Source organism: Bufo gargarizans, chromosome 7 (assembly GCF_014858855.1).
Source record: "Bufo gargarizans isolate SCDJY-AF-19 chromosome 7, ASM1485885v1, whole genome shotgun sequence".
In the NCBI taxonomy this organism is placed as follows: Eukaryota; Metazoa; Chordata; class Amphibia; order Anura; family Bufonidae; genus Bufo; species Bufo gargarizans.
In genome coordinates, this window is record NC_058086.1 from 153,780,707 (window position 1) to 153,793,018 (window position 12,312).

The 12,312-nt window shown below is 44.9% G+C and overlaps 1 protein-coding gene across 1 annotated transcript in view; it reads left to right on the plus strand.

The window, feature by feature from the left end:
* Window positions 1–12,312, plus strand: part of LOC122943767 (calcium-activated chloride channel regulator 1-like) — a 66,295-nt gene that overhangs the window by 32,631 nt on the left and 21,352 nt on the right. Inside the window, 2 exon segments of the mRNA XM_044301784.1 lie at window positions 700–880; window positions 1,726–1,832. Coding sequence (XP_044157719.1) covers window positions 700–880; window positions 1,726–1,832 — 288 coding nt within the window.

Sequence of the window (12,312 nt, forward strand, 5' to 3'; positions counted from 1 at the left end):
TGAAGGTGAAGTCTGAGTTGGAGTGTGATAAAAAGCAGGAGTCGGAGTCTGAGTGAGAACTTTGACTTACCGACTACACAGTAGTTCTGCAGCACAACGTCATTGTGCAAATATGCCCTAAGCATGCTTCTGTGCCAAAACACATTAACGTATAGGTACTGCTGCAACAGGGGGAAATGTTTCTCCTCCATCGTGTGACCAATCAGTGCCATCTACTGAATAAAAGTTGAGGGAGACAGCAGGAGGGAAGTAAAAAGGGATGAGAAAGGGGGATATTTAAAAACAGCAGAAATGTGTTACTGTATCAGACAAAGACATCAGCGGCATGCTTCCATCCTGTCTGTGCCCTCTCTGTCTCCCCTGTACCCTGTGCAGGTTGTGGGGATTTTACAGGCATTATTATTTAGAAAGAGACATGGGTTTACTAACACATGGGGTTACTAACTTAGTACCTGCGTGTGTCTCACATTAGTAACCCTACTGTGCTTCATTTTTGTAATACTCTGAGGCATATGGGGGTTATTATAATAGTAACCCCATGTGTCTCAATAAATAAACCCATGTGACAGCCCATGAGGTGTCCAACACACAAAAGACATGGACCATGGACACCTATGCAGTGACATGGTGGTTAACTATGGTTCACTGAAAAAAAAATAAATTCTAAATGTATCCTTCATATCCCATGTTACCACACAGGTAAATAAAGGACTGTCTGGCTCATCTGATGGAACTGAAGTCATATTACTATCAGATGGAGAAGACAATTATAATACCAACCTTTGCGTCCCACAAATTTTAGCGAGCGGTGCCATAATTCATGTCATATTCGTCGGAGCTGCTGAAGAACCAAAACTAAAAGAGATTGCAAAAGCTACAGGTGAGCACTCAATTTATTGTTTTATAAAAAATCTACAGTTTGTACTAGATCTCGTGCACTACTAGTGTAATATAGCTACATGACCTCTGAGTTGCACTGTATGGAGGCATAATATGTCAGCCATAGAAATCTAAGAGTCCTTACCCTATATTAAAGGGGTTGTCCCCACTGGACCGCCTTTGATGATGGTCTACAACTAGTCATGTAACTGCTGCAGGCAATCACTAAAGTCTATGGAGAAGGTTTTCTAAGACTGGCAGAGTCATATTACACTTTCTGTAAACTTATGTATGCCTTTGATCTCACAGATTACATATGAATCTGATAAACGTGTGCACTCCGTGGTCGTGCTGCGGCCCGCAAAATGTGGGCCACAATGCACGAACACAGTCCGTGGGGCAGCGGCAGTGGATCGCGGACCCATTCACGATCCGGCCGTTTGGCAAAAAGATAGGACATGTTCTATCTTTTTGCGGAATGGAAGTACGGGGCGAAACCCCACGGAAGCACTCCTTAGTGCTTCCATAGGGTTCCCTTCCGTGCTTCCATTCCGCAACATTCCGCATCTCCGGATTTGCGGAACCATTTGCGGGCCCTTCTTAGGGCTTGTGCATATGACCTTATCCGTTTCGCGGTCCGCAAATTTCAGATCCGCAAAACATGGATTCCAGTCATGTGCATGCCATCATTTTCTTCAAAGTCTTTTAGAAACGTCCTATCTAGTCCAAGGAATACTATTGTCTATAAAATGTGGCAACTCATTAATAACAAGTACCATACATATAGTTTTCTACAGACAGATAATCTGTGCACAGAGGAATAATGCAATTCTGGATTTCTTTCAGGTGGAAAAACGTTCTTATGCTCAGATAAAGTGGATGCAAATGGTTTAATTGATGCCTTCAGTTCAATGACAGCAAGTGATGGAAATATTATTAAACGGTCTATACAGGTGAATGTATTATTTTGCTCTATAATATAAGATTTTTGAGCCTATATCAGACCTAGCACAAGTTTTCTAATGCAACCATTTTGGTCAACATACACAGTCGAGTCATACTATTATAACTAGAGATGAGCGAATTGAATCCCACGAAGTGGAATTCGATCCTAATTTCAGGATAAATTCGATTCGCCTAGAAGCCGAATTTCCTCATGCTTCGTGTCAGCGAATCAATTTAACCTGAAATAGTATAAAAAACAAAAAAATTCAGACTTACCGCCTCCGTTTGCTCACGACGGGCCGCCAGCCTCCATCTTGCTTGAAGATATCGTCCGAAATCCTGTGAGGTGCGAGATTATATCATGACGCTGGCCGGCGTGATGACATCATACGTCACCAGGCCAGCCGGCGTGATGACATAATCTTGCGCCGCCCAGGATTTCGGCCAAGATCTTCAAGCAAGATGGCGGCAGCAGGCCCATCGCGAGCAAATGGAGACGGTAAGTTTGATTTTTTTTTTTTTTATTGTTAATTTTACAATCGGATGCCGCGATCATGTATGAACGCGGCATCTGGGGGGTATATTGACAGGGGCGGCGCCATCACAGCTCCCTGTCACTGCACCTGCTAGTTACAAAAAAAATTTGCTTCGTGACAAAGTAATTTGTCACAAAGCAAATTTTTTTGTGAAATTCGGCAAATCAGCCGAATCGAACTTTGAAGAAATTCACTCATCTCTAATTATAACCATTTACCATTTTCGACATCAGCAGCGCATACAGTAGATCATAAAAGAGATGCCGTGGTAGGTATTCATGGTGTGTGATAGGCTGCACACATATCCCTCGCTGTTATGGGTAAAAGGGGCGTATTTCTGAAAATTTAGCAGTTTGTGAATTGTTCACGTCCCGCTGTGGAGCATGCTTGTTTAAAAAAGGCCGTTTATCTGATCCATTCTACATAACCATGTTAGTGCAGGCACTACTGCATCACTGCGTCTGGTTCAAAAGAAGTTTATCATCGCAGCAAAAATATTGGATTGTCACACTAGAATTATAGTGAACACGTTATTCCTTGTAAAACGTTCAATTATTTAACCACAATAATAATATGGCAATCATAATGTCTTTATGATAGCTGTATTACTGAACACTTTGTACATTGCAGCAAAGATAATAGGTAGATAGAATACAGCAACTAAGTCACATTTGACATCAGTAACGCAAATTATAACTGTGTTAGTGAAGGTATTACTGCATCACGGTGTATAGTTTAAAAAGAGTTTTCACATCACTACAAAAAAATTGCATTGTCACATCTGAGTTTTAGTGAAAGCCAGTATTACTGCAACAGATTGTGTCGTTCAACCACATGTCACTGCAATCATTGCATTATTACTATTATTAATGGCAATAGCGGTGTGCATTGTGTTTGTGACCTTCCTGACCGCCTCGCGTAGATTTACATTGGCTGTCGGGTATTTAAAAATGGCACCCACATAAAAATAAAAAAGTTATGGGGCTCACAATATGGTAATGCAAAGAAGAAAAAAAAATTAAAATGCAAAAAAAGTATACATATGTGTAATTGTTGTAATCGCACTGACCCAGAGAATGAAAGTAACAGGTCAGTTTTACCAGATAGAAAATGCTGTAAAAACTAAACCCATAAAACTGTGTAGGAATTAAGGGTGTTTCTTATAACTCCACCCCAATTGGATAAAGAGGTTCGAGATTGTGAACTGGATGGCTTACTTCTCCTCTCAGTTACAGCAGGATGTGGAGGTTACCTCTGTTTGACACCATGCCTTGGGGCCAAGGCTCAGCATTTCCCCTGATTCTCCTCCTTGCAACCACAGAGAAGCCTTTCAGTTGCATGTGCTCTGTCATCACTGTCCCCTTCTAGTGGGGCACCCTCTTTTTTTCCTAAGAAGAGACAACAAAACCCCGCCATGCACTATGGAAGATAGTCAGAGAGTCTCCCTGTTAATGAGTTGTGTGAGAAAAGTCAGTGCTTAGACTGTCCTAAGGAGGAGATTTAGGGGGAGTCGGGAAAACTTGCATAGCTATGTTGTGATGGTGGGGGTAGTAGTGGCACCTGTACCCACACTGGTGGCAGTAGGGGCAACTGTAGTGACAGTGGCAAATACATAATTTATGAGGGGGCAAAGAGCTCATTATGACATATCACAGTTCAGCTTCTAAAGAAGGGTCCAAGCCCTGAAATGCATTATAGAAACTTAAGACTGTTTTTAGTTGTTTACATTTTGTTATAGTCTTTTATTTTGTATCTTTGTCATTTTATTGGGATAATAAAACCTATGGGGGTCATTTACTAAGTGATATATGCTAGTTTTCTGGCGTATATCTGTCGTAGATTGTGGCACAAAGGTTAGTTGAGCCGCAATCTGCGTCTTTTCCCTGATTAGCCAGCAAGGAAGCTGGCTTACATTTAGACAGGCGGTGGATGCTCTGAAGTTATGTACAGGCCGGCCAGGTAAAGGGGTTATTAAGACAGGCATCTAAAACCTTGGTCTTAATAAATGACCCCCTATTAGTGATGGATGAACATCAGCCAGAACATCAGCAAGTTCACGGCGGGCCCCATTCACTTAAATGGCAGACAAACCTGAAAAACATTCAGGTCATATTTTCAGCCACCAAATACTTACTAGAAGTGCACAAACATGACAATGACATACTAGAGGGGGATCAATGGCAAAAATTCCCACAAAAAATATGTATTTTAATCAGGGGCCATTTTTATGCGTCTTAAAAGGAAACTGTCAAAAATGTGCCGTGCTGGAGCCTATAAAAAAATAATTTTAGACCAGTGGAGTACAGGCCCCAAACTTTAGGCATTCACCGGACAGAAAACATCAAGTGATTATTTGGATGGAGGTATATTAGATGGTCAATGGATATCAATTTTACTGCAGGCCAGTGGACTACAGACCCCAAAAATGTTTCATTCACCGTACAGAAAAGAACAATTGATAATGTGGCTGGAGGTAGATTAGGCGCTCACCGTATAACATTTTTACTGTTTACCAGTTAGATTACAGGCCCCAAAAATTATGCATTCACCGTACATGAAAGATCAAGTGTGGATGGATGGTATATTAGACGGTCAATGGATATCAATTTTACTGCAGGCCAGTGGACTACAAGCCCCAAAAATTATTCATTCACCGGGCAGAAAACATTAAGTGATTATGTGGCTGAAGGTATATTAGACGGTCATTGGATATCAATTTTAATGTAGGCCAGTGGACTACAGGCCCCAAACATTAGCCATTCACTGGAAGGAAAATATCAAGTGATTATGTGGCTAGAGGTATATTAGACGGTCATTGGATAACAATTTTACTTCAGGCCAGTTTAGTACAGGCCCTAAAAATTATTCATTCAACCTACAGAAAAGAACAAGTGATCATGTGGCTGGAGGTATATGAGACGGTCATTGAATATCCATTTTACTGCAGGCCATTGGAGTACAGGCCCCAAACATTAGGCATTTACCGGACAGAAAACATCAAGTGATTATGTGGCTGGAGGTATATTAGATGGTCATTGGATATCAATATTACTGCAGGCTAATGGACTACAGGCCCCAAAAATGATTCATTCACCAGATAGAAAACATCAAGTGATTTTGTGGCTGGAGGTATATTAGACGGTCATTGGATATCAATTTTAAATCAGGCCAGTGGAGTACAGGCCCCAAACATTAGGCATTTACCAGACAGAAAACATCAAGTGATTATATGGCTGGAGGTATATTAGACTGTCAATGGTTCTCAATTTCAATTTTACTGCGGGCCAGTGGACTACAGGCCCCAAAAATCATTTATTCACCGTACATACATAAAAGATCAAGTGATTATGTGGCTGGAGGTATATTAGACGGTCATTGGATATTAATTTTACTGCAGGCCATTGGAGAACAAGCCTGCTCTTTTTGCTCCTCCTCCTCCACCCAGGCACCATCCTCCTCTGACTCCTCTTCAGGGCTGGTGCAAGGATTTTTGCCACCCTAGGCGAAAGCAAATTTTGCCGCCCCCTTGACCCCGCCCCTTGACTCCGCCCAGTCAGACCCCCACACTGCCCTCCATTATGTATTTGCCCCCCAGTGCCCCCACTAAGTAATACTGCCCCCACAGTGCACAATGCCCATTATGTAATTTGCCCCCACTAAGTAATACTGCCCCCACAGTGCACAATGCCCATTATGTAATTTACCCCCCAGTGCCCACACTTAGTAATACTGCCCCCACAGTGCACAATGCCCATTATGTAATTTTCCCCCCAGTGCCTACACTAAGTAATACTGCCCCCACAGTGCACAATGCCCATTATGTAATTTGAAATTGCCGCCAAACAACCCCCCGTACGTACTTGTGTCGCTCGCTGACGCTGATGATCCTGTAGTCTGTACTTGCCGCGGGTGTCTAGTGATATTTCCCTACCCCGTAATATTTCAATACCCTGAGTCGTCACGTCACTTCCTGTTGTCCCCCGGATATGACGTTGGATAAGATACGATCATGAGTATCGGCACGAGACCCGTGACCTCCGGTCTCGCGTGATTTTGCGCCGAAGTGACTGAAAAAAAAACTCATGCCCGCGCAGGCGCACATCCCAGGACATCCTTGATCCGGCCGGCAAGTACAGGAGGAGTCAAGAAGCCGCAGATGAATGATGTCAGATTTGGATCACAAGTAGGGGGCGTGGCGCGGGCGGTGGCTAGTCGGGAATCAGAGGAAGATGTTACTTAGATGGATCACAAGTAGGGGGCGTGGTGGCGGCTAGTCGGGATTCGGACTCCAGAGCGCCGGCGCCCCCAGGCAGAGTGCGCTCTACGCGGTGGCCTACTCTGCTTATGGGTAGCGCCGGCCCTGCTCCTCTTCAGACTTCTGCTGACTTGTCTCATATGGAGTAGCCCCCCCGGGAATTCATTTAGCATTGCGACATCCTCATCTTCCTGCTCCAGCTCCTTGATGGCTTGATCAATGACACGATGCAATTCATGCTCTAGAAAGAAGGTGTAAGTTACGATGTCACTGATAGAGCCCTAGCTGCAACTTACTAGTTTGGTGATCTAATCAAATGGCCGCAGAAGTCTGCATGCATCGTGCATGAGCAGCCACTGGCGCGGTGGAAAAAAAAAACAAGCTCCCAGAACCTGAGTTTGTGCAGGTAGTCGTTAACTGCACATCTCTGCTGGAGCAGCATATCAAGCAAATACAAGGTGGAGTTCCAGAGCGTCGTGTGCCATGCCGTGTGTCATTTTGCCCTGTTTCAGTGCACTCAGCAGATTGGTGCACACCACTTCACCAACTGTCAAATTGAGCGGGGTTAGCCGCTGATCGGCCTGTGACCGCAGAGCTGAAAGCAGTGCAGGACAGGTGTGGCTCTTGGCTTCAAGGCACAACAGCTGCAGCACAGCATGGCAACATCTCACCTGGCACGTCGAATAGGTTCTGGGGAGCTTGGGGGGTGCAGCAGAAGAGGCGGTAGCAGTAGAAAAGGAGAAGTCAGCCAAGGAGGAGACAGAGGATGGCGTAGGAGGAGGAGAAGAAGAGGCATGCCTACATGCAATCCGTGGCGGTAACATTAAATCCACATGGGTGCCAAGAGTTACATGCTTGACGGCCGTCAGAAGGTTCACCCAGGGGGCAGTAAAAGTTATGTACCTTCCCTGCCTGTGTTTGCTAGACCACGTGTCTGTGGTCAGATGTATCTTGGCACCGAAACTGTGATTCGAGAGATATACAGTCATGTGAAAAAATTAGGACACCCTTTGAAAGCATGTGGTTTTTTGTAACATTTTTAATAAAAGGTTATTTCATCTCCGTTTCAACAATACAGAGAGATTAAAGTAATCCAACTAAACAAAGAAAACTGAAGAAAAGTCTTTTCAAGATCTTCTGTAAATGTCGTCCCTAGGTACTCCAACTTCCCACTCCAACTTCCCACTTAGGCTCCGGCCTGGTGCACCTGCCCGACTCCTACTACCCCTGCGGAATGGCCTGCCTCTTCCTCTGCCTGTCATTTTCAAAATGACTCTGTGACAAAGTCCCTATAGAAGAGCAGTATTTGTGGAAGCAGGTATATCGCAGGCCTCAATCAATATTTGGTGAAAGCCTGTATATCAACCCCCTCTATCAGTATTTTGTGGAAACAGGTATATAGAACCCAATAATGTGTATTTGCTGAAAGCCGGTATATCAAACCCCTTAATTAATATTTGGTTGAAGCCGCTGTATCGCAGGCCTCAATCTATATTTGGTGGAAGCCGGTGTATCACACCCCTCAATCAATATTTTGTGGAAGCTGGTGTATCACACCCCTTAATAAGTATTTTGTGGAAGCAGGTATATTGCACCCCTTAATCAGTTTTTTGGGGGGCAACAGGTATATCACACCAGTTGCAATTAGTCTTTCCAATAGCGTTTGTCCCTCTATCTAGCTGCGGTATCTCAGCAGAACTGCACACAACTTCTGCACAATACAAATGCACTATAATATACTTTCTATGTTAGAAGGTGTATTATAGGTATATCACACCCCTCAATCAGTTTTTTTTGGGGGGCAAGTGGTATATCACACCAATTGCAATTACTTATTCCAATAGCGTTTGTCCCTCTATCTAGCGGCGGTATCTTATCAGAACTGCACACAACTGCTGCACAATACAAATGCACTATAATATACTTTCTATGTTAGAAAGTATAAGTATATCACACCCCTGAGTATATCACACCTATCGATAGCACACCTATACCAGTCCTTAAAAGGACTTTTGTGGCCCTATTATCTAGAATTTGGTATCCCTAACAGTCTGTCCCTGCTCCACACAGCAACCTCTCCCTACACTGGCAAAAAACAGAATGTAAAATGGCTGCCAGATGGGGTTTATTTATAGGGTTGAGGCATAGGCGTGCGCAGCCTATTGCATTAGGGTGTGCACCATAAAGCACTAACACACACGCCGCGCACGCGTGTGTACATATATATATATATATATATATATATGAATATAGGTGCTCACAATGCCCCTCTATCATGGGGTGCAGGTCCCCACAATGCCCCTCTATCATGGGGTGCAGGTACCCACAAAGCCCCCCAATGAGGGGGGCAGTGGTCTCCACAAAGCCTCTCTATCAGGGGGTGCAGATCCCCACAAAGCCCCTCTATCACTGCCACTTTATCAGAGGGTCGGGGTCACCCACTTCAGCAAACCAAGTCACCATCAAACCAAGTCACCATCTCCACATGACTACCCTCCAGTATAAGAACAGCCTGGCTGCAAGGTGAACCCCAACTTCAGCACTCGCTCCGCTCCCACCCAGCTCCGCTTTAGCTCCCACTCATTGCAGTCAGAGGGGTGCCCCTCTATCATGGGGTGCAGGTACCCACAAAGCCCCCCAATGAGGGGGGCAGTGGTCTCCACAAAGCCTCTCTATCAGGGGGTGCAGATCCCCACAAAGCCCCTCTATCACTGCCACTTTATCAGAGGGTCGGGGTCACCCACTTCAGCAAACCAAGTCACCATCAAACCAAGTCACCATCTCCACATGACTACCCTCCAGTATAAGAACAGCCTGGCTGCAAGGTGAACCCCAACTTCAGCACTCGCTCCGCTCCCACCCAGCTCCGCTTTAGCTCCCACTCATTGCAGTCAGAGGGGTGCACGCCGCTCACTTACCTGCTGGGGACACACCTGCTCCGGGCTCCCTCTAACTCCACAACTATAACGTTTGCCGGGCGCCCATGCTGCCGGCCCTGTCTGTAGCGTCACTCACCCCAGGGGCTGAAGTCAATGGAACGGAGGCGGGCGGCACACCCCGTGCGCACGCCTATGGGTTGGGGGTGTATCCATGTGCTGAAATGTCTCAATTGGCTGTCCTGTCCCACCTGATGGATGTGTCATGGGTCAAAGTTCTGCACAATGCAAAGAATATGGTGCCGGCGGACATCGCCATATGTTCACTTGTTCGGCAAACTGTGAACAAGCAAAGTTTGCCGTGAAACGACCTCCAGGCGAACCGCAAGGCCATCTCTACCTCCTATGTGTTTAAAGAGGAAGCGCTGGATTTATAGGTTACTTTTCTTCTGCATATGCTTGTGCTGTCATGTGGCGGAGAATGGGGGCCATTTGTTGCAATTCTCGCTGTGCAGCAAGTTGCACACTTTGGTGGACACCTTGAGCAGCTGATACAGTACATGTCTGGGTCAATGTTTTTTATGGCCGAAGCAAGAAGGCAAGGTGCTCTTGACACATCCACTTAGTCACGGTCTGATTCCCACACCAGCCACTTATCCATCTCCTCCTCCTCCATGGGCACCCTTCTGCCCTCAACAGCAGCAGGTCAGAGTTTTGCTCCCACTCTCCCTTCTATCAAATGTGTGAGAGTAGGCGCACAGCCAATCACTAGCTAGACTGCATCATGCAGCTAATATCCTGCTGGCTGTCTCCCTGCCAACTCCAATGGGGCAAGGTGGTCAGCAACAATGGAAAGATTATGATGGCCATGGTTCATTGGGGGAAATAACATCTTCTCCCTGAATGGAGCATATAATAAACCTATTCATGCAACACTTTTTAGAAAAGTACATTTTCTTGCAGAAGGTGCTGCCAATTTCCAGATGACTGTCCTTGCATTCTTATATGGTAAGGAATGCCCCACGTGGACTTGCAGCATCAGAACTGTCTACCATTACAATGCTTAATGGGCAACATTCAACTTTGGACATGCTAGAGCATCTGCAGAAGCAGTGATAAGCAGTGAATGATTTTATTGTGCACCAGACCATCTCTGCAGGGAGCATCTGTTGTTTTTGAGGTCTGACATTGACAGCTCATCAGAGACACCTGTCACATATTGAAGCCCTTCAAAGAGGCCACAAAATGTGTCAGTAGGGAAAACTGCAGCATAAACTGTCATCCACCTGATATTTATCTTAGAAAAGATTCTCATGCAACAAGGGACAACAGTAGAAGAACATCAAGCACATCTTGTTGTTTGCCCTGTAGCTGTTGGGAACCAACAAGAAGAAAGTCGGATGGAGGAGGAGTTGGTGCTAAAGGAGCAGGAGGAGCAGGTGGAGAATGATGACTATGACACCCAATTATCTCAAAACTGGCTCCTTGGGCACGCTGGCCAGAATGGCAAGTGTCTTGGCCTCACTTGCGGACAAGAATAGGACATGTTCTATTTTTTGCGGAAACGGAAGCACGGATGCGGACAGCACATTCTGGCCCTATTGAAAATGAATGGGTCTGCACCCGTTCCACGAAATTGCGTAACGGATGCGGACCCATTTTGCAGACGTGTGAATGGACCCCAATGATTATTGGTTAGCCATGCAGTTAGACCCTTGCTAGCAAAGCAAAATGGAATGTTCTCCTCCTGCTGAAAGTGAGGCCAAATTACTTTATTATCTGTATGCAGTTTTTCACAACAGCCTTTGGCAAGCAGACACCTGACACCCACATGTCTGAGGCCTCTCTCCATTCCCCGCAGTCACCCACCTTCTGCTGTCCCTGCTACGAAAAGCAGCAGAAGCCGCACCAGCAGTCATTTCGGTATCATCAAAACGAAAATTTTCATTATGCTACACCCGGCTGAGGCAAATCAGCAAATGGGAATCAGTAATGAGCGGCAAGGGCAATATTAAAATTTGCGATATTTCGTGAATATTTGGGTGAATATTTGTCATATATTCATGAATTCGAGAATTCGTGATCTCCAGTCATTATTTTCTTGATTGCGAAAATCGGCAATCGGAAAATTTACGATACAGAAATTTGTGATACAAAAATTTGCGATCAACACTACTCCTAAAGTCAAAGATATTGCAGCCTTCTCATTGGCCCACAAGCAAGAATCAGTGAGGGATCATGGGAACTGATGAAAAAAATCTTGAATATTTGCGATTACGAAGATATCGGACTATATTCTAGAATCTAGATATTTGCGAATTCTCGATGTGCCAATATTCGCGATAAAAATTTGTGATTAGAATATTCGCGATCAACACTAATGGGAATGTACCGCCTTAACACTAAGGTTCAGTCCTACCTGGACTCTAGCCTTTCTACGGTGCATACCGTGTTCTTTGACCGCATGAGCTTCTGGGGAGGCAGACTGAAACAGTGGCCTGAAATGGCCCAGCATGCTCTCTCTCTTGCCCAGCTTTCAATGTCATCTCAGAGAGGGTTTTTTGCTACTTTGCCCAGATTGTAGGCTGTAAGCCCAGGAGAGGCATGTTAGAGTAGGTTCCATCTGATTAGAAGCCACCTTGTCGTCTGGTAGATGGGCCGACATATTTTTGATCAATTATATGCGCAAAAAGCTTCTAACTGCCCTTGCAGTAAGTATGGCCACCAAGAAGTTATTTTTTATTCAGTATTTGCTTATATCTTTGTGCAATTGACTAGCAGTGTGCTGTTACCTGTAGTTCTACTAATTTCATTGTGTTTC